This window comes from Amphiprion ocellaris, chromosome 5, assembly GCF_022539595.1.
Source record: "Amphiprion ocellaris isolate individual 3 ecotype Okinawa chromosome 5, ASM2253959v1, whole genome shotgun sequence".
In the NCBI taxonomy this organism is placed as follows: domain Eukaryota; kingdom Metazoa; phylum Chordata; class Actinopteri; family Pomacentridae; genus Amphiprion; species Amphiprion ocellaris.
Window position 1 is genome coordinate 26,118,461 of NC_072770.1, and position 23,252 is coordinate 26,141,712.

Sequence of the window (23,252 nt, forward strand, 5' to 3'; positions counted from 1 at the left end):
ATGTGGAGAAAAGTCTTGAACCATCACTTCACTTTCAAAATGAGTTAACACTGTCCCCTAGTGGTGGATGTTCTCTTTTCACTGTAACATGTTAAATGTTTAAATTAACCACACTAAACCATGCTATCTTGAACATCCACAGGTCCACAAACATAAGTGCTGGAGGGTATTGAGGTTGTTGGCTCACGCAGAAGTGAAAGGCCAGGCAAGGTTCAATAACCTAATGATGTCTTATCTTTATGTTTTAAACATGCACACTCATCAGCCATGCATAGACTAATCGACATCATAGGTCAGACTTTAACCAGTCTTACTGTACACATGCTTACAAGAACATTAGAGTGGTCTAATGCTATGCAGTAACTTTAAGTTAACCACTCCAGAATAATAATTTGCAAAGGCTTAACAACTCAGACCTGACTAAAGATCCCAAATGTGTGATCCATTGGGTTTACCAACCCCTAAAAAGTGCGTGTTGGGTACTGAAATGGGAAATTAGTTGCTAAATGTGTGATGTCTTCAAGATCTTTTGTAGAATTATGTCCTATTACCTAGCCTAGTTTGTCTCCTTTGGTTATTCAGGTAATTTCACTGATTAGAGTAGAAGAATGGCAATATTGAAAATATTGACCATGTTGGATATTACAAAGAAAACAGGACTGAAGTAAGGGGCATCAGAGTAATTAGTGAAGACGTATTATTCTTCATTTTGTGCAGCAGGACTTTTCTAATACAAAGTATGATCTTGTGAAAAAATGAAAAAAAAAACTATCATAACTATAGAACTGATGAGCATCATGTAATTCTGACATACGATGATGCCTTGCTGATGTCGTCAGGGTTATCGTACTTAGTCATTATCAGTTCTTTAACAGAAACATTGTGGTAGAAATTGGGGGTCTAATAGGTTAGAAGAAGTGGACATTTAAGGTGAATTTCCAACAAAAAACCTGCTGAGTTGAGATTCGGTATTTCCAGAGCTTGACCTCCACTAAGGACTAAAAGTCAGGAAGTCTATTTTACACATCCTTTTAAAACTCTGTCTTTTTTAATCCTGTGACTTCAGTTAATTCCAGCTGAAGAATCCTGCAATTTCAGCTGGAATTCAACAAAACTGAACCTTAACATCAGTCATTTGTAATCTCGAAACAATATGTATCCATACACAGAGGCGCCGCTAGGATCTTTAGATTTTAGCCTCTTAACTCACCATTTTTATGTTGTCTTAAAGAAAATTTATATAAACTATAAGACACTGTGATCTAGGTAAAGTGGAGTCATCCCATTACTTACCTCATATTCCATATTATTATCATGATTTCAAGCCAGCTTGAACTAGCCAAACTCTCTGCCTTAGAATTTAGGATGATTTACAATGCTCTGATCACATATAAAGGTGTCCCTTTTGTTAAAAATGTTAGAAAACCACTAAAGTAAACCAGGGTTGTCACTGCAGGTACCAGCTGAAGTGAGACTATATATCTTCTAGGTTAACAATGTTCAGTGATAATAATGCTAATAATCTTGTTCAGTAATTATTGTGGTCACCAGCTTTTAAACAGTCCAGGAGAACAGATGCAGGTGGTGGTGAGGGATAAAGTCCACACATTATGTCCCACAACACAAATCCACAAATATATAGATGATAATAATAAGAGAAAATCTGCTGTCCAAAAGTCTACACTCCACTTAGCATTGAGCTGAGCAGTGTTTCAGATCAGCAAGTACATTTTATTGATGCTGTCTAAAATATGATTTGAGTTTCTTCTTTAAAAACAGGTCTTATTAATGGTGATTTTTTTTTTCAACGGGTTTCACCAGTTGTGGATGTCAGTATGATCTTTAAAGTCTCCTCACAAAGCTTGACTGCATGTTTTCTTTCTGGTCTATGCTTCTTTATGCCTTTGGTTTTTATTTTAGACTTGATGTAACTTCTATTGTGTTTGTCCTCTGCTTCCCCAAACTGCAATTATTAAATTTACTTTTATTTGTGTATTAAATTATACAACTACAAACATATTTTTCTTCCTTCAGAATTGTTGTCCTTGGCAGTTAGGGGATTTGACTGCCAATATTTGAAATATTTGTATATTTCCTTCCCCAACCAAGGAAATATATATATATTATCTAAAAATCAACTTCTGAAAGACCAACATTACAGTATTAAAGCAGAAAAATCCCTAATTCAGCAACTTTGGTGCACAGTACTATGAAATTACAGGAACACGTCATTAGCATTCTGCGTCTGACGTAGGACGCAGGCGTTGTTATGGAGGAGGAAGTGAAAGGGGAAGACAGAAGCTGGGGGTAGTAGGTAGTTAGCTGGCAGACAGGGAGGCAGGCAAGCAAGCAAGCCTTCAAGCAAAGTGCCAAATTTACACAGCAATTGTAGATAAAATACCTCGTCAATTTACGACACGGTTTTTGTTGGTGTTCACGCAAAGGGGAGCACTTTTTTCTAAGAATTTGAAACGAGGCATTGCCAAATTAACGCTAGCTACCGAGTTTAGCTCCAGCGAGCTAGCGAGCTAACGTAACGCCTAGTTAGCCGTTGACGCTCTCTGTCGTGAACAATAACAGCAAGTTAGCCGCAGCCGGCTCCGACACGGTCCACAAGTCAACTCTCCGCCGTGCTACAAGTAAGTTTTTGAGACGACAACAATCTAGTCGTGTGTGTGATGTTTGCTCACTCAACAATGCGTTCGGTGTTCCATTAACCCTGACGCTGTAACAGCTAATGGTGGTGCAATGTTTTTCGAGAAGCTGGTTGGCAAAAACAAGGCCAGCCCGTGGCTCCTCTGGGTCCAACAGGGAAGGAGAACCGGGGAGTCGAGGCCGGTCTGTCGAGCAAAGCAGTGTGAAAAAAGACGCCCCCTCCTCTCTGCTGAATGTAGGCAGCGAGCACATCGATTTCTCTATATAATTTCATTTGTAAGTGGCGTTCATGTATGCAGAGAAGGATGGATTTCAACTTAAAACTTCTAATGTGTGCATGGTTTATTGATCAGACGCCGAAGGTGGATGCTTTGCTACCACGTCTCAACTCTGGTGAATGTCGACATTTACACATTTTTAACTGCCAGCAGATTGCGTGAAAAATTTAACATATCTGTGTTGTTGTGTTGCCAGGCAGACCGCACTTGTCATGTGTTTTCTGTGTTAACTAGTTTTTGTTTCAATTGTGACTCACAGGTCATGCCAGTACACGTCGTTCACTTTGTCTTTTTAAGCATACATGTACTTGGTTCAGTGATTTGTACCAACAAGCTTTTTAGGATTAAGTTATTATGACATTTGCTGCCATTCAAACACAAAAGGATTGCATATTTTATTTGTCAAATGCAAATGTTGCCTGACACTGTCATCTAAGTTTTATCCTTTCCTTTTGCTTTCTCTGGTTGTAAAAGGTCACATGTTATGCGGAATATAAAGACTGATTTTCTTTCAAATTATTTATTGCCACTATCCCTAGAGTGCATAAACCTCCTGTCAGATTATGTGATAGTGTACTTTGACTCTGCATATCTGCCTAGATCAGCTATAATTTGCAGTTAACTCATATCTCACAAGTTAATTTGAGTTTGATTACATTATTTGAATATAGGTTTTCTGTACTGGTAGCTGTTCATGTAGGCTTGTTGTAGTTCGGACACCTGTAAATGTTTTTAACTTCGCTTCACAGCTGCGTCTCATTTTACATTCCACGGTATACCTTCTACTATGTTCCAACGAAGTGAAGGTATGAGTGTTATTTGTTGTTCAGCATCTAAGTGCATCAGTAGAAATCTTTATCAAAAAAGGGTTGTCTATTTAATACAGTCCTAAAATGCAATTTCTGACAGTTAAAAAATGAAGTACTGAGTGGGTGACTAAAGCAACCTTTTTTATGGAAATCTACTGCTAATGTCAAACCTTTCTTACTGCATTATTTATTATATTTCAGATGTATTGTTGTATTGACTAGACTTCTTATTCTGGGCACTAGTAAACTAAGAAACATGAGGGTGGCCTAACTTTATGACGTGGGAGGATGGACCAAGCATTGAGAAACATCTGAACTCTGCCTTCCAAAATCTATATTTAGTTTCAAGTTTGTTTGTGTCTGTCGGTGGGCATTCATAATCCTTATCAGAGGTAAATTCTAGTTGCACTTGCCAGTGATGTACTGTAGTTTAATGATTGATGGTTTTTAACACACATTTCTGTGAATCCATAAACAGTAAGTTATGTAATCTTAGCTATCACAGTGATGAAGGAGGAGTTATGAATATTAAAACTGGAATTAGTAGCAATTTAATTATCCCAAAATTTTTGGTAACACATTTGCCCTTTTGTTGCTTAAATAATACAAGGAGATTTGAGACTGACCATGAACAACAGACAGATACAACATCACAGGCAATAGATCATAGATTAAGACTCGTTGAAATTATCTGGGTAATACAACAAATTTGACAAATCAGTTTAGTGGAGTTGTGGTGAACAAAGAATGAAAGAAATGTTTAGCTTTTTCTGTTGCCACAATAATGACCATTTCTGTGAGTTATTCTGTAATTTTGAGGGGTTTATTAAACAGTTATATATCAAACTTATAAATACTTTTAAAAATATTACACAAATATTTGATGTCAGCACTCGGTGCAGCCCTTCACAAACTGGCTATAAAAACCTGCAGTTACTAAACATTTTTTTCCCTTTTATTTCAAGTGCTGATACTAGTATCAGTGTGATTTGCAAGGTAATGTCCCTTTTTGATGACAGAATAAAATTAGGCTGTCACTTCATTATAGACTTAACCTCTTGCCAGAGATCAAGTTTAGAATTGAGAAATCTATGTCCAATGTTTTGTGGTTAGTCAAAGGTTAAACATCTGATCTCATTTTCTTCTGTCATCATGTGATGGTTGTCTGAACACACCTAGACTTCAGTCAGGTGTTGTTGTTCATACTTTCGTCAGCTACTTTGTGCTTCACGGTATAGTTGTGACTGGAGTGTTGTGCTCGTTCCTTTCAGAAAGAATGTAAGTGTCCTTTCCAGCTCCTCATGGTAACAGACGTGTTTGTGTTTTATGGAGGGTTAGTTGTAGAAATTTACATTTATATTAGGTGTCATCACCATGTTTTTTCCTGCCCCAGAATGAGTCTTGGGGTTGTGACTACTCCCAACACTAAGGATGAAGGGTCGATGTACAGTAAAGGCAATGAGTTTGTGTCATGGTATTTGCCAGAAATCTGTACATATTTCTGTTATTTCAGACTAATAGATCAACAAAAAAGTATATTTGTTATGCTTAAGTTAATGAAATTCCAGTTACCAAAACTGGTTAAAAACATTTTTGTTGTCAGTTCTCATAGGGAATTTTCTTGGCTTAAGCCCCTTTGGGAAGTGCCAGATATTCCTCTAGGCAGGAAAAACTGATTACTCAGTATATTCCTAGAATCACAGTTGTAGTTTTTAAATCTTGTGTCAGGGTTTTGTTTATTTTAAAAGTCTTTTCTGTGCTGTCAAACTGAGTGACACCAAAACCGGTTCAGACAAATTTATCAGCATGTATGTCTTTTCATTGTCGATTAATCTTTCGGTTATTTTCTTAATTAATCTATTAATTGTTTGGTCTATAAAATGTAAAAGAAAAACAAGGGAAAAATGTTTTAGCAGTGTTTCCTGGAAGCCGAAGAAGACATCCTTAAATCTCTTGCTCAAATATTTAGTCAAACACATTTTTCGATAATCAGAATAATTGGTGGGTAATTTATTAGTTGACAACTAATTGATTCATCACTGGAGCTCTGATGGGAAGTGGTCAGGTTTTTTGTCAAGCTGTACTTGTATATTTAATATTTGTCTGTATACTGTATTCAGTATGCACCATCGCATATAGTAGCCATCATTATCTCCAATCTTTAGGATACACGCTACATATTACCATCAGCCAGCTGCTACCACAGCCATTCTAACTGACAGTTTGCAAGCCTATAGTAGACTTTCGTCAATAGCAATGTGATAACTGTGTACGCAGCACAGATAGGACAAAGTTGTGAATAAAGATAGAGCAGCCTCTTATGAAATCACAGTTTATTTTACTCTGTCTATCCTATTTGTGCATGGATAAGGTTTACAGATAACCTTTCAAGACTGGAACATATTTTACTGCCCTGCACTACGTTTTATAATGAGTTTCACCCATGAAAAATGAAGTGGATATATTGCAATTTGCCAAAAATGAAAGCTGGTGAAGGAGTACAGCTCACCTGCATGGGTAGAGGGCATAGAAGAATAACAGACAGTGTGGTACTATCTCAGTAGTATATTCTAGTTATCCATGGACTGGAATCTGACAGAAGCACATGGAAAGTTTATTTAAATCCTGTAATTTAAGGGCATTCTGATTGATCTAATACTGCATCGTTTGAAGGTATGACAGATGAAAATTTTTTAACAGTACACCCAGATTTTTCTACCAGGTTTTCTTAATTATTTACAGTAGTTACAGGGAGATATTACATAATTTGTTCAGTCATCCATGTGGTGGGCACTATCAGAGATCTTGCTCAATTCAATTAGATGAGAATTGAAGGAAATTATGTGCATCAGTGTGCAATAATTTGTAAAATACGATCTGACTGACATACTGAAACCATGGGAAGCATTGTTTTATTGGGTAAATCAAAAATGAGGCAATATTTGAACCCAAAAATGCCCAATTTGTGCCCCATTCTTGCAAATTATGCTTTGCAAGAATACAGTATGTTGAGTTTCAGAGTGTTTCAAAGAAATTGCACATGATGTACAGTTAGACAGATAGTATGGCTTTAAATACAGATTTGTTGTATTTGTAATTTTGGTCATACTTGATCATCATGTTTGATAGTGTACTGAGAGCAGCGTGTGCTGTTGTTGGTTTATTGGCAGCCATATCAACAGAAAAAGTAAATGTGTTATGTTATTTGGACAGCAAGGACAGGGAGAGGTAACTTCCTGTGTTGTGTGAGAGAGAATGAGAAAGAATGATGTGTTCCTCGTGATTTGCCCAACAGCTTAGGAAGCACATGACTTGGATGAATGGCATTCAAACCTGATTGGTCCAAGGCCCTAAAACTCAACACACAAATTTGCAGACTAATGTTTTCCAATAAGCCGATCTGCATAGAAACAGATTGGCTTTGATATTGATTTTATTGTCCCTGAACAAAAGAAAATTAGTGATCATGTCCGGACTTGGAATGAAGAGGTTAAAAAGGCTGAACTCTGTTGCCTTTTGTCGTTCTGCAGCTGTGGAAAAATGACATCCAGGAAGAAAGTGCTCTTGAAAGTCATCATCCTGGGAGATTCTGGGTGAGTCACATCTTAAATCTACCATCTACATGTTTAAACCGGTAAAACAGGGTTGCTTTTCTGTGCTAAAAATAGTTTGTTAGGGGGAAAAAAACTGAATTACTTTTATTTTGAAGTCAGTCTACTTTTGTATTGCGTTACTTCCTTGTTGAGTTATTATTGTGCCATAAGCTGTCTCCAGGCAGAGGCAATACTCCTCCTGCTCCTTGCAAGCACAACCCTACTGTTTTTCATCTACACTTCTTGTCTGCAGACCCAATAAGATTTAATTACTGCTATTATCTTCATGCTCAGTTCGGCACTGTGATGTTGATGAAAAATAGTTATTATAAGCAATTATGGAAAGACTATTTAAAGGGCACTTGATGTTTCAGTATCTTTGAAAAAGGCTTTTAATAAACATTGTGATGGCAAGCTGAGTGATACTGGAAAAATCTCATGTTTTAATTTTTTTCCTCTACTGATATATGATAGTGTTTATATACATATTTATTTTGTGTAGTACTGGAAACCTTAACTGTGCATTCATTTAAAACTGTCCAAAATAAATAAGTCCAAAAATGCATCTCTCTTACTATAAATATAACCTTTTAGCCTAGGACAAGGGAATACTAAGACACTGTATAGTTTAAAATGAAATAACCAAGGTCTAGGGCTGCCCCCGCACAGTCACTGAGTCAAATTACCTGTTGGAAAGACCTGAATTCAATTCTTCTACTTCTTGTGGATAAAATGCAGACATAAATACAATTAACAACTTACAAGCCTCTCCGTTAGTCAGGCCACTGGTGTATGCATCTGTCTATGTTCCTAAGATGGACGTCAGAGGTGACTGTGTGTGGTGGTAAAATCTTTGTCTCAAGGACTTCCACACGTCTGCAGTTTTGTTACAACAAAAATATTTTTTACAAATAGATGCTGTCTCATCCACAAAGGTCATCACTTGGCTGCACTGATTATGAATCAGACTGAATTTTGTCACTTTATATGCAACAAGAATAACAGATGGATAATCTCATAACTTCAGTGTCACTTCAGTTGGTATTACCACATGAGTAATGAGCCTAGAAGTGGCTACTTCTCCACCAGCAACCTATTTAAGTGCTCAGATGTGAGAGGTGGTTTGGGCAGTCAGGATTTAATTCGCCTTTAATGTGATTTTGTTGCACATTTGTAATGGGCTTTTTGGAAATGAGATACCTAAAGCGAGATGCCCAAAGCTCATAAAAGAGATTAACTTTAAATGGTGTGTGTATATATGTGTGTGTATGTGTGTGTGTGTGTGTGTATATATATACACACACACACACACACACACACACACACACACACACATATACATATATACATATATATGTATGTATATGTGTGTGTATATATATATATATATATATATATATATATATATATACACATATATATGTATATGTGTATATATATATATATATATATATATATATATATATATATACACATATACATATATATGTGTATATATATATATATATATATATATATATATATATATATATATATATACACATATATATGTATATGTGTATGTATATGTGTGTGTATATATATATGTGTGCATATATATATGTATGTATATATATATTTTTTTTTTTTTTCCCAACTCCAAGTGAATGTACGTAATTTAGTTACTGCATATTTCACACTAATTGCTTGTCTTGTTGTGCAGCTACTTTTCTCATGTTTGTTGTCTCCTCTTCTCAGCGTTGGAAAGACTTCCCTAATGAACCAGTATGTGAACAAGAAGTTTAGTAACCAGTACAAAGCTACAATAGGAGCAGATTTCCTGACCAAGGAGGTGATGGTGGACGACCGGCTTGTTACAATGCAGGTGTGGAATGTTACAACTTGAAGACGATTATCTTGTGAGGAGGAATGAAACTGTAAATTGCTATAGCATTCAAAGCGCATTGTTATTGAATTTTTTTTCCAGATCATTAGTGCGTCATCAGAAGACTAAATGTTTTTCCTCTTTGGTTGTTTAGATCTGGGACACAGCTGGCCAGGAGAGGTTCCAGTCTTTGGGTGTTGCGTTCTACCGTGGAGCAGACTGCTGTGTGCTGGTGTTTGATGTGACTGCGCCTAACACCTTCAAGACACTCGACAGCTGGAGGGATGAGTTTCTGATTCAGGCCAGCCCTCGAGATCCTGAGAACTTCCCCTTTGTGGTGCTGGGCAACAAGATTGACTTGGAGAACAGACAGGTTGGTATGAGTGGGTAATGCTAAATGTCAGATTCCTGGAATACAGAGGTCCAGGTCCAATGGCCAGACTGTCTCCGGTAGATGTGATTTGGATCGTTTTCCAGCATGCATGCATACATACACTGAGCACACCATGACTGCTACTGTTGTGCTACTTTTTGGCTCCTGTACAGAAGCAACAAAGACTCAGTCCTCAAACACTTACATTTACATCATGATCACAACAAGTGTTAGTGGGATTAATCTGCTGTGTAAGGAAAAGCAGAACACTTGGTGAAATTACAAGAGTCACTTTATCTGAGCAGAGGCATTTCTGTGGCCAGCAAAGTTCATGACTTATGTGGAATAGAAAATGTGAATGTTTGTTGCTCACCATCTGAATATGGCTTAAAAATAGCATATTATGACTGACCTGATCAGGAGCAAATCAACATAACCCCATAGAAGAAAGAGTGAAACACACCCCTGCCTGCATTTAAGTATGTTCTTGGCAACTTTTCTGCTTTTTAAGAACATTCTGTCTTTTTAGATGGCATTTCACTTTTGTTTTATAGTTACAATAGAGATACAGACAGGCAGTGTGAGTCAGATAAAGGTTCATCATGTACAACAAAAATCCTTGTCCAGAGTCAAAACAGACATAATGCAGTTACACAGTGGCCAGACACACAAGTGAATCCTTTACGATTGCCTGCATTTATGTAGAAATTATAACCAGATCATCATCTAAGTCAAACATTTACAGTAAATTTCCCCTGGGCTAATGACTTTAACAATCAGGAGTCAAAAATCCAAGTTTACTTTTAACCTCAGCACTGGGAGTTAAATTTAATTGTTATGTTAAACACAGATACAAAAGCTTATTATCGTTTGTATGTTATGAGTATGTTGTATTTATCTGTACTTGTGACTTAAACATCTAATTACATCATATGACCAATGAACCCAGAAGCCAGCTAATTCCAAAGGGTTCAAATACTTTATCTTGCCAAGTTGTGGTATGCATCTCAAATACTAATACTCTGCATCCGAATTGTCTTCATGAGCCAGTAAAGTACATTGAGGTTTTTGTACTATGTTGAATGATTTATTTATTTTTTTTATTGTTCATGATAGTTTTAATCCAATTTACTCAAAGTAAAATAAAATTAAGCTTGCCATTCATGACTTCATTAAGAGGTTATTTTCTTCCACGTTTCACTTAATCATTGCTGAAGGATCTCTTTATCATTATGCTCACAGGTGACCACCAAAAGGGCTCAGGCTTGGTGTCAGAGTAAGAACAACATCCCCTACTTTGAGACCAGCGCCAAAGAAGCCATAAACGTAGAACAGGCATTCCAGACAATTGCACGAAACGCCCTCAAACAGGTGAGTAACAGTTGCTTTTAAAATGACAAAAACGTGATGTCTTTCAATATCCTGTTGCTTTGTTTGCACAGCGATGACAGTTGAATTGTTAAAATTCTCCACACTCAACACTGGCTGTTCTCTCTTGATGCCTCACAGGAGACAGAGGTGGAGTTGTATAATGAATTCCCAGAGCCCATAAAGCTGGATAGGAATGACAGAGCTAAACCGTCAGCAGAAAGCTGCAGCTGCTAAGGGACAACTTGGACCATCTTCTCTCTTGGCTTTCTGGAACACCCTGTCACCTGTTACATCACCTCCACCTCGCTCCCAGGGAAAGGACTTCCCTACTGGTCTTCCTCCTTCACGCCATTATTCATTCCATCAACATGACCCCTCACACAGTCTGCTGCACATGGATGTATCCCCCCTTCCCCCCACCTAGCACACAGTTTAATACACTAGCATACTCTCGTGAAATACGCTGACAAATCCAGTGCCCAAAGATCACACGAGAGAAGAATGACACCCCTTCTGGCCACACAGTCCCTGACTTGATAGTGAGTGATCTCCTGTCCTGCCCACCAGTTTGTCCAACTGTGGCCCCTGACCCTCACACTGAGGGGTCACGATGGAGCCACGTTCAAAGAGAACAGTTGGGATCTCAAGAAGGACCGGCTGATGCTCTGTAATGTGACACGATGTTGTCTAATGTCAGCATCCCAACTATCTTATTCTCTCTCTTTTCTGTTTGCTTTCTTTTGCCTATCTGTCAAGAAATAATCTAGTTAAACTATATATATGCATATGTATAATATAATTGACTGATGTTATTTCTCAAGCCAATCTGAAACACATACTTGTTTTTTTTGCACTTTCTTTTTATGTTTTTGCCTTTAAATGTTATAGAGGGATGACTGATTCTGGGCAACGTCTGCTAACACGCCTTTCGGTAAACTTCAAATTATGCCTCCTCACTTGTTTCCCCCATCAGATATCTCCTGAGAATCTGTTGAACACTGGTGATTGTATTGCCTTTTCCCTTCAAAGATGGTGTGTTAAAGCGTTTGTAACTGCCTCACACTGCAGAAGAAATGTTACTAGGTAGACTCTAAAAGCTGAGCAGACAGTCGCAGTTTAAAAATGGATCAACTCCTTGATATATTACTATTTGCCTTTTACGTAACATTACTTGTACTGCTACTATTACTGCTGTATGTGTTATGTCCTTCATCAGACATCTTTCAGTGCTATGGAATTACAATATGCATCACCCACACAGCGTACACCTGTCTTCTGTCATGTCTTTGTTATTGCTGTTCTATCTATCTGCTTGTAGCTCAGGTTGGCTAAGTACTTAATATTTTTAACGGATTGTGTATTACGGTGTATACATGGTAAAGGTGAAATGGATTGAACTAAAATGGATGTTCTCTCCCTCCATTTAAAGAAAATATTCAACTATTTGCCCTGGTATTACGCCTCCTCCTTACAGAAAAAATTACTGCAATGCCAATGATATTGTCAAAGAAAATTTGGACGTCAAATAATAAAACTCTTGAATATATCTGTGTGGCATTATTTGTCTTATTTCCAGACACCACCTTACTTGCTTGATAAACAAATTCTCTTTCTTGACACTGGTTCGTTTTGAAACGTAGAAGCTGTGTGATGCTGAGCTGCGGCGGCTGATCTCACCTCTCCTCAGGACTGTCTTGTGTGAATATGAGTTGCTCTGCAGAAACTCCCTGACCATCCAGTTGTTTTGCCCCCATTAATGAGAGACTTAGACTGTGATTAAACTCCCTTATTCCACATTTAATGCTTAGTTTGCGCTGTAGTGAGCAGTATATTAAGGCATAGCTAGGTCCACCTATCTCTGGTGTCAAACGAAGGCAAATCTCTCAGAATAACTGCAAAGCCGTGGGTTTGTACGGCTTTGAAGAGCAGATCAGTACATCCTGTTGCAACAGTGTAGGAGTGAGCAGCATGAGCAATACTGGGACTCTAAAAGCACAACAGCCACATGGAATTCAACATTAATTCTATATTTACGCCTGGGCTTTACTTACTGTCAGATATCCATGAACCTGTACCTGCTCAGTCACTCCAAACAGAGCAAGAAGGTGTACAGGTGTAACCGATAATTAATGGACACTGCATTCCATTTGGGTGAGCCATCTCCAGAGCTCTGGGTGCTGGGATGCTGACTCAATGCAAGGCTTTATTTAGACACTTAAAGGAACAGAATTATTGTTTTTAGCTTCACTAGTGCTTTTGATGCCGGGACAAATTAAAAGTGTCAAAAATGTAAAAATGTCTTAAAGCTGACAGAGTTCAACCTCCATGTTCCAGTGTATGTGATACCTATGCTTTCTTTAAAAAATGCTTCTTATATTTTAATTGAAAGAGGCACTTATAATGCTGTTGTTCCCAGGGTTTCAGGAATATTTAGGTCATTACTCCATTTTCCTCTCAACAGACTTTTCCTGATTTCATCAATTTGAATCAGTTTGAATAAATTCTGCCATCACAACTTCACCCACAGAAATTCCTTGATAACCAGCACCAAATATCCCAACAAAATGTGTCCATTCATGTTTCCCGAATTATACGCTTATGTTGTATTTCAAGTGATTTTTAAAAGCTTCCTTTAATTTGAATTGTGTGTGTCCAAAACAGTAAGATTTGAAGTAAGCTGATGCAAAAATATCAGAATATTAAAAATAAATAGATGTTTAATATGTGAATAATCATGAATGAACCCCCAGAAACATTAGTGAGAACAAGAACTTGCAGCAGCCCCTCAAAAAGCTTCCTTTGTATTATTCATATTTCCAGAAATTCAGAAGAGACAACCTTATACTTGAAATAAAAAAGTGTTGCTCTTGTCATTTTTATTTTTTTATTTGTTCATATATTTTCTATATAAAGCGTTCGTTATTATGGTAACGACAGAGAAATCTCTGCATTGTATGTGTATGTGTCCAAACAGTCACATATTAAGGTAACTGGTCGGAAAAAATCACAAAATGACGTGTAGTAAGTCTCTGATCATAGAATGAATCCTCAGAGTCCCAAAAAGATAGTATAAAATAGCAGTCACACCACCAAGCCATACACTTATTATTGCTATTATTAATAATAACCATAATTTCAGCACCCTTAATGGGTCAGTACATAAGAATGTGACTACAGGAAAGACTAGCAGAGAGATAAAATGCTGAACTTGATTAAAGTCATATGCACATCTTTGTCTAAAGTGAGGTTGTTACTTGTGGTAGATTTGTAAAAAACAAAAACAGGAATTATTCTGCCTTTCCTTCCATTAAAGTTTTAATAACATGCACACAAATTAGCTATGAGCTCTACGGATAAAAAATATCTGCTGTTTAATAGTTAATGTTATATTCTTGCTGTTATATTTCTCATCTTTACAGCTGTGCACAGTGTTTGGCCTGGCCTCTGAGGTTGTATTTACAAATGTTTTGTGAATATCATCAGATTTAAAGTTTGCTTGTTCTTTGTTGCTCTTTCAAAAGTCATAATAATAATAATACGTTAGCCCTGGATCAATTACCTGTCATTCCAAAGTGAACCTTCGGAAATAATGTGTAGTTGACCAACAACACAGGAGGTCTGATCTCTGTATTTAAGTCAAAATATTATTCTGTCATATGAAGTGTTTTATTATGGAGACTTTTCTGTTCACACCAAAATATTTGCAGCAGTGACATATCTCTGTGTATAAATGTTTCTCCATAATTACTTAGACAACTTCATCTCCTCAATCATTAAATTAGCCTGCCTACTAAAATATAAAATATTGCAACAGGCAGCTGAGTATTCTTTTATTGGAAGTTGCTGTATTTAAATAAGTTGTCATCTGACTATAGGCACAGTTTTCTATGTTGTTTGTCAGCAGTATGTGCAGTCATTTTGGTCGGGTATTGTTAATTATTTATTTGGGGTATTGTGTTATGGGACTTAATGGGTGAACTGTCTTTTCCCTCATCAGAACCTGCCTCTCGTCTCCTCGACACCACTGTTCCCTCTAAGCTGCGCGCGTGCGCAATTGCGCACTGCTGACACGGTCTCCGCGCACAGAAAATCTGCGCTGCGCACAAAAAAAATCCAACCTAAATTGTAAATAAAATAAACACGTAACAATTCATTCTGTGCTATTTTTCAGTGTGAGTCAGTGAGTGACCGGTGACTGGCTGCTGCAGCCAATGATGCGATTCACATACGTATTTACCATAGACTGTATATAATGGTATTTACGCAGCTAATCAATGTCAGACGTCCTTATGTGCAGCCATCGTTGTTCTCATAGATATGAATGAGTAGATTGGACACGCCCCTTTGAGCTGCATGCTACTGCGAGGCTAAGCTAGTGGGGGAAAGTTTCAGTGCATTCCATTGATGTAGACGGCGTGAAAACGGAAACAACAAGTATGCCGGCTCACTGTGCTGCATACAGTTACACACTGCGTCGTACGATTGAGACAAGGAAACTTGGAATGACTTTTCATAGGTAAGAATAGTTTTTGGCTCTTTTTTCATTATGAAATCTTGTTGAGAGCTTCCAGTCTATGAGAGCTAACTAGTTAGCCACTAGCAAAACACTAAGGCGAGCTAGCAGCTTGACAACCAAATACCAGACGATTAATAGTAGCTGTAGTATAGTTGTACAAGCAGTAGTAGTAATACTAAATGTACAAGCAGCAGTAGTAGTATAAATAGCTGTTAGAGTCGTAGAAGCAGTATCAGCATTTGTAATAGTATTACAAGTTGTAGTAGCAGTGCCAGTATCAGCAGCAGTAGAGTGTACTACCACTACTACTAGTAGTAGTCACATTGCTATTACTACCACCAATACTACCAATAGTAGTTATAAAGCCTAACTCATGCATATCCAGATTACCATCTATGTTCTTCCTCCAAACCCATTTTATGATTGGGATTACAGGCAGTTCTTTAGGACTGCTCTCAAATAATTGAAATGTTACTAAACGAGGTTATACTTATCAGATTAAATAGCTCTGGTCTCCAGTATATTGGCGAATTTGGTTCTTTGTACTTAATTTATTAGCATGATTTCTTTTTAATATGTTGTGTACAGACTTAATTACTTCTCTGTCTACTTTTCTTACTCCATGTAGGTTTCCCAGAGACTATGGGTTGAGGAGGAACTGGAAGTTTGTCGGCTTAGACCTGTGTCATTCCATCAGTGTTAAACTTCCCGGCTCATCTTGGAAGAGTACGTGCCAGAAAGACCACGACCAAGCAGCCTTGAGATCTTAGGCAGCGTCTCCCTGAGGTGGGTGTCGACGGTGTTCACAGTCAGGTCTGTGGTAATCCCGTCAAAAAACAAAACAGAAAAAAATCTAGATTATAAATCAATATGTAACCAAAGCACTCTGTGTATAACGCCATAGTATAGGATGTAGTTCAGAAAATGTCAAACTATGGTGTACTTTTCAAGAATAACATAGTATGGCCTGTAGTTCATAGTATAGCATGTCGGCAAAACAAAAAAAACCATAGATTATGTGGTTCAAAAAGCGCAAAATGATAGGATGTTGCCTAAAATTGTCATGTATGATATGTGGTTCAAAAAATGTCATAGTGCAGTATATTGTCAAAATAGTATGTAATTCAAGAAAACATCAGAGTATAATATGTCATCTAAAAAATGCCATAGAATAATAATTTCATTGCACAAGTAAAAGTATAGTAACTTTTAAAACTGTTCGAATCCTTATATGTTGCTAAAAAAAACAAAAAAACTAAAACATAAAAAACATCACAGTAATATGTCAATTAAAAAAGCCTATAGTATAGCGTGTTGCCCAACAAACGTCATAGTATAGCATGTCGCTCTAAAAAGGTCACAGTATAGCCTTTAGTCCACAGCTGTCAGTAGGTGAGGAGCAACACAAAAACAGTCCAAACGCTGGTTTCCAGAGGGTTAGACGAGTATTTATTTGAAAGAGTAAGTTTACAACAACACAACATGTGAGGGGGTTAAAAGCAAATAGGTGTTAGTAAAATAAAAATAAATAAACAGAGATAAAAGTGCACTTCCTGTTGACATTGATGGGCATTCCAACCAGGAACAAAGTAAAAGATCATCAGTATGAAAAACAACTCTTCCTGTTCACCTCTTAAAACCCAAAAACACACCGCAGTAGCACCCTAAACTAAAACTGCCAATGGGTTTCTTGTTTTCCTTTCTGAATAATTCAAAGGTCCCTATCTCCCTACACATCCACCAACCACTGGAACACATCTCCAAAGTTCTGCCGGGCCAGCTCAGCTTCCCCTCAGAAGAAGTGCTGCCACCTGCCAGATGAAGGAGCCTTTTGAGAGGCAGCTGGCATCGTGATTGGACTGTACTTTGGTCTGTTCCAATCCAGCTTCAGCTCCAGAGACGGCAGGCGGGACGAGTCAACGGAGGCCTGGTGGACGAAGGCATGCAGCTGAGTACAATCCAGAAAACAACAGAGGAGGAATGCAGCATCCCAGGCCCAGAACAAATAGTAGCAAGGTAAGTCTCTTAGAAAACATCATAGTATAGCCTTTGCTATGAAAAAACGCCATCGTATACATTGTATATTGTACAAATAACAAGTCAAAGGAAAGAGACATACATTGTAGAATTGTAGTAATTGTGGGCTGACTGATTTACTGATTATCAGTATTGTATTTTTTACTGATTTCTGGTAATAAATACATTTAAAAATGGCGCTACTTTGGCTCTGAACCTTAATCTACCTGTGGTCGCTCTGTCTTCTGGAGTGATTTGATTGGTTATACGTCACAAATAAAACTCCTTTAACTTAACATCTGTAAACAAAACAAAAACGTATCAACAAAGTTTTCTGTTAGAGTTTGTGCTCTTCTAAGTTTAACTCCAAGATTTTAAATACTTTCATTTACTTCAAATGAATATCTCCTCCAAATGTCTCACTAATAATCATTATCAGCCTTAAAAAGCCCACAAAACACCCCTCTATACTCGACCACACTTAGTATAGTCCGGTTCCCCCTTCTATAAATCTGCTTGGAATCATCCACTTCCTGTTTGTCAAAGTGGCCTTCTACCTGGACAGGTTTTGTTGGAGCTCATGCAACAAACATTTTGGGTAACTGCACTTTAATATGGATGGATGACACTGAATTAGAGTCTGTTTTAATGAGACTGAGTTAAGATGTTTAGTGCTGTCATTAAATAGGAAATTGTTTCTCAGAATTCACAGAGAAAAGTCTGAAATGTTTGCTAAGTTAGCGTCCCACATGTTCTTTGGCTCAGCTAAAGCTAACTCTCTCCAATTTCTGGATCTCTTGAGTTGCTTGTTGTTAAAATATCTTGCTAGAGGTGCTGAAGCTCAGAAAGTCTGAGATGTTTGTTCAGAATAAGCTCATTCTCAAGTCTTCTCTGAACTGTCCTCTTTTGTTTTAACTTTCCCTAAACTTAGGAGTTAATGACAGAGCAGCACATCCAGACTCACTCTCATTTATGTAGAGATTAAACTTCAGTGTCATTCATTGATGTTAAAGTGCAGTTTTTCAAATGTTTGTTGCACATGCTCCCAACCAAACCAGTCCAGGTGGAAGACAATGTGAAGAGAAAGCTCCAGAGGATGAATATCACACATTTACGTTGGAAATAAATGTCCTTTAATTAGACATTGTCATGCAAAAGTTGGATTTCCCTTTAATGATGTTCAAATCTGTTGAGTGTTTTGTTGATGTTGGTTTCTAAATGTTTTTTGACACTCGGCCCCAAAGATTAAAACTTTTACGGCTCACAAGCTGCAACAATTCACACATTATCAACTATCTTTCTGACTAAACTTAGATAAAAAGTGAAAAACTGCCTGATTCCTGCATCATGAATGTAAATCTTCTTGGGTTTTATGACAGTAAACTGAATATATTTGGGTTTGACATTTTATAAACCAAAACAAGAAATGAATTAGTGGAGAAAACAATCAACAGATTAATGGACAAAGAGAATGTGTTTTCCAACATATATGGCTGAATTACTCCAACATTACAAGATACATACAATTTGAATTCATTTTTATTTATATGACCCCAATTACAGGTCAAATTGTCTCAAGACACTTTATTTTTATATTTTTTGTCATATTTAAAATATGACAAAGTAAGAAATTTAAACCTCTTGACTAATCCAATTTATTATTTGGTTTTTAAGAGACTAATCGACAACTAAAATAACTTTCTTCACTAAAACTAATAAACATGAGGTGAAATAGAAGGAACAGTTTTAAATACTGCAGTCCCACGATGACAAGAATAAAGTTTGTCAACAAAAACTAAATCTGCTGGTGGATTCCATTAAAGTCCTAATAAATGATGATAAAGTGTGACACTAAAGGTTTGTGGTGCTAAAAATGCCAAAGTAAAGATATCAAGTTGAACATCTGGATGGAGGTTGATAAAAGTTGACCTTCTTTCATTTCTCTGGAGCCGACTCCATGGATTTTATGGATGGTGGTTAAAGACCTGCTCTTCTAGTCGTCTTCCTTCTAGTCGCTGTAAAAAGTCAGTCCATCCTGGCCGACTTCAACACCTCTTCATGACAGCTTGTTCTGCCTCCGACCTCGTGGAAACTCCAGAAACTCGGGAAAACCCGTGGAGACTCGAAGAACTCGTGGAGACTCGAAGAACTGGTTGAGCGGGGGAAGGTGTGGTGGGTGGTGGGGGAGTCTGGGTGGAGTCAGGGCGGAGAGTAGGCGGGGAGGTGGGTGGCGGTATCCCCCCCTCTACTCCCCCCCACCTCCCCGCCTACTCTCCGCCCTGACTCCACCCAGACTCCGCCTTGGCTCCACCCATGTGGTCACTTCGGAAACTACGATGCCAAAGGGACGACGAATTTATTTCTTTTTATCTGATCTGTAGCTCAGTGAGTTAAGGATTTGCCTATGGAGCTGCAGGTCGCTGGTTCAAGACCAGACACTTCTTAAGTTTTATCAAAATCCTCACAAAGACAAACAAAGAAAACTGCCAGTGGCGGGTCTTGAACCTGCGACCTTCCACTTGGTAGTCCATCTCTTATCCTCCTGAGCTATTCGCTCAGATACTAATTCTTCTTTTTTTTGCGCATTTATCATCTATTTTTTGCCATTTTCGAGTTTTTTTTTGAACTCGAGTCTCGACTCGACCGTTTCTCTCAGGAGGTTGGACTTCAGCCTTTGTGCTGGAGGGTTGAACCCTCAGTTCCAAGACTTTCCAAGCCTCCAGACCTCCCAAGTCCTCAGGACCTGAGCTTTCACACAGTCTGAGGGCTGAAATTTTCTAAGTCCCACAGTAGTTCTCTGTTAGATTGAACTTTCAGACAGTCCAAGGACTGATATCTTCTAAGTTCTTGAGTAGTTCTCTGTTAGTTTGAACCTTCAGACAGTCTGAGGGCTGAAGTTTTAAAAGTTTCTCAGTACTTCTCTGTTAGTTTGAACTTTCTGGTTAACAGAAGCCTTAAAACTTGTGACCATGAGTCTTGATTTCACATTTAGACCATCCATCCGAGTTCTTCTCAGACCTTCACCTGTGGGTTTTTTAGAAATCCTTAACAAACTTTGATTCTCTTCACTGAACAGTAAAGTTTGTGGAGATCAGAAGGTAACATTAGTTTGATAAATGCCTTCAACCTTTAGTAGACTTTATCTGGAAATCAGTTTTCTGAAATGAGTTCTTAGCAAATCTGTCCACAATCAAACCAAGAACATAGAAAGAGGAAATGTTTGAAGAAACAACTTGATGTTTTCATTTCAGACTAGAAAACACTAAGACTTTTATCTGTTTTTGCTCTTTTGATCATTTTATTGTTTCTTCTGTTTAATTTGATCTTCTAAAGTTTAACTGGTGTCTTTTCAAATGTTTTGTCTTTAGTTTGATTCTTCTTAAATATTTAGTTTTGCTCTTTTCTCGCCTTTCTTTTCTAATGTTTGATTTGATTTCCAAATGTTTTGTCTTTTTAATGTTTGTTGTTTTTTCAAATGTTTTATCGTCTTGTTTGAAAAATTTCCTTTTCTTTCCCAATGTTTAATTTTTCGATTAAATCTTTGTTCAGGTTTTTCTTTTTAAATGTTTTACCACCTTTTAGTGTTTAATTTTCTTTAATGCTTCATTGTATTTTCTGTTTAATTCCTATTTAAAGTTTTATTGTCTTGAAGATTTAATTTTCTAATTAAACATTTAATTTTTTAACTAAATGTTTTTACTTTTAAAGGTTTAATAGTCTAATTAAATGTTTTGTATTTTTCTAAATGTGTAATATTCTTGTTTAATTGTATTTTTTAAATATTTAATTATCTAAAATATTTCATCTTTAATGTTTAATATTTTTGTTTAAAAAAATTTGTTTAATTTGATAATTACATGCTTTGTATCTTCCATTTAATTATCTAATTAAATATTTTGTCTAATATAATTTAATTGTATTTAATGTTTAATTTTCTTTTTTAAAGTTTTATTATATTAAATGGTTTTTTTCCTTTGATTTAATTGCTTTTTTACTGTAGTTTATTTCTTCAATCTTTTTTGTCAAGATTTTAACCCCAACCTTAAAAATGAAACAAACCTTTAAATCACAATGAAAATACTTCTGTTGTCACAATCATGAGTTAGTCAATTATTCAGTTTATCAATTCAACTTTATTTGTTTAGCACCTTTCACACAGACTACAAAACTAAACAAGCAAAGAGAAAAAACTATGCTAAAATTATGATTAAAACTCAAAAACAAACAAACAAAAAAAGATTTAACATGGTAATAAAATATGTTGTGTCCAGGGGATGGAGGGAGTTTATTGAAGTCTTCTTGGGTTCACATGGTAAATCATTTAAAATATAAACTTGATATTCAGTCTAAGGAAACTGCAGAGCAACAGAAGAACCAACAATATCTCCTGTTTTCTCCTTTAATGAGTCGACTCTTCTTGTGCTTTCAGACCAAAGAACTACAGACTCTTCACAACCTGCTCTAACTCTTGGTACAGGACCTCACCACACGGGTCAAGAAGGTTTCTGTCTCATTTCTACTCTGAAGCTCACCTTCTCCTGCTCAAACTGCTGACAAATGTTTCTGCTGCTCTAAAGTCTGGTCTCCAGAACTTTCTAAAAACTCTCAAAGTCTCTTCTGCTGCAGGTTGCTTTGTAGAACTGTTACAGAAAACCTCACTAAACCACATGGAGGGGCCTCAAGATAGTCGTCCAAATGAAACCATACAAAAACCAAACTGGCACAACCCAAACGCTAAAGTCTCCTGCAGCCTAACAGAGAACCTCTGAGAACAGAGAATCAGGACAGGAACTCTTACCTTCTGGACAACCAACGTTGGTTCTCAAACAAGAATACAGAATGTGTCTGACCAAAAATCTCTAAAGACTCACTACAGCCAAGATAAAGACACAACTCAGCTGCACCAAATCCACTAATCACTGCACACATCAGCACCATGTGCTAACTGTGGCTAAAGAACCTCATTTACCAAGACAACTATCCAGTACAAAGCCCTAAAACACACCAAGAAACACATTAAAGATGATTTTACTGCTGGAAGCTGCGAGCCAACGCCTAAAGAACAAACTGAAGCAACGGAACCAAACCCGGTTCATTGGTGAACAGAAGCAGAGGAAATGTTTGTCTGCAGCTAAATAAAGCAGGAAGACACTGAGCTGCTCAGGTGTTCCTGATAACACCAAGCAGCCACCTGGACAGCCAATAGGAACACAGCTTACTGGAAGTCCAGAGGGCTGGGTTAGTGAAGGAAATTTAGTTTAAAGTTGAGGCAGAAAGTTAACAAAGAAAGTTGAAAACCACCTTCTGATACCTGAAATCTCTGAGTTTTCACACAAAGAACACCTGAACATGTCAAACTGGCTTCATAATAGAACCATCATTGTAAAAACGTCATAGTATGGTGTGTTGCTCAAAAAACATTACGACCCAGCTATATAGGGTAGGAGGAGGAGCAACACAAAAATAGGACAAACGCTGGTTTCCTATAGTTTAGTAAGTCGTCCAAAATGTTACAAAAACATCATAGTTTAGTGTGTCGTCCGAAATGTGAAAAAAAAGGTCATAGTTTAGTATGTCGTCCAAAATATCACAAAAACTTCATCAGTTAGTATGTCATCCAAAGTGTCACAAAAACCTCATAGTTTAGTATGTCGTCCAAAATATCACAAAAATGTCATATTTTAGCATGTCGCTCTAAAAATGTCATAGTTTGGTATGTCGTCCAAAATGTGACAAAAATGTCATAGTTTAGTATGTCGTCCAAAATGTGACAAAAA

At 37.2% G+C, this 23,252-nt stretch overlaps 1 protein-coding gene and 1 long non-coding RNA gene across 2 annotated transcripts in view; both read left to right on the plus strand.

Moving 5' to 3' along the window:
* Positions 1 to 2,290: 2,290 nt before the first annotated feature.
* On the plus strand, positions 2,291 to 12,489 carry LOC111566639 (ras-related protein rab7-like). The gene is made up of 6 exons (XM_023267343.3): positions 2,291 to 2,639; positions 7,273 to 7,335; positions 9,073 to 9,199; positions 9,354 to 9,572; positions 10,815 to 10,943; positions 11,082 to 12,489. Exons 2-6 carry the CDS (start codon positions 7,283 to 7,285, stop codon positions 11,175 to 11,177), a joined length of 624 nt encoding a protein of 207 aa, XP_023123111.1. The 5' UTR covers positions 2,291 to 2,639; positions 7,273 to 7,282; the 3' UTR covers positions 11,178 to 12,489.
* A 2,833-nt stretch (positions 12,490 to 15,322) lies between these two features.
* The window catches only part of LOC129348949 (uncharacterized), a 145,101-nt gene continuing 137,171 nt past the window's right edge, over positions 15,323 to 23,252 (plus strand). The window contains exons 1-2 of the long non-coding RNA XR_008601724.1: positions 15,323 to 15,459; positions 16,088 to 16,245. This is a non-coding gene — a long non-coding RNA (uncharacterized LOC129348949). The remainder of the gene's footprint in view (positions 15,460 to 16,087; positions 16,246 to 23,252) is intronic.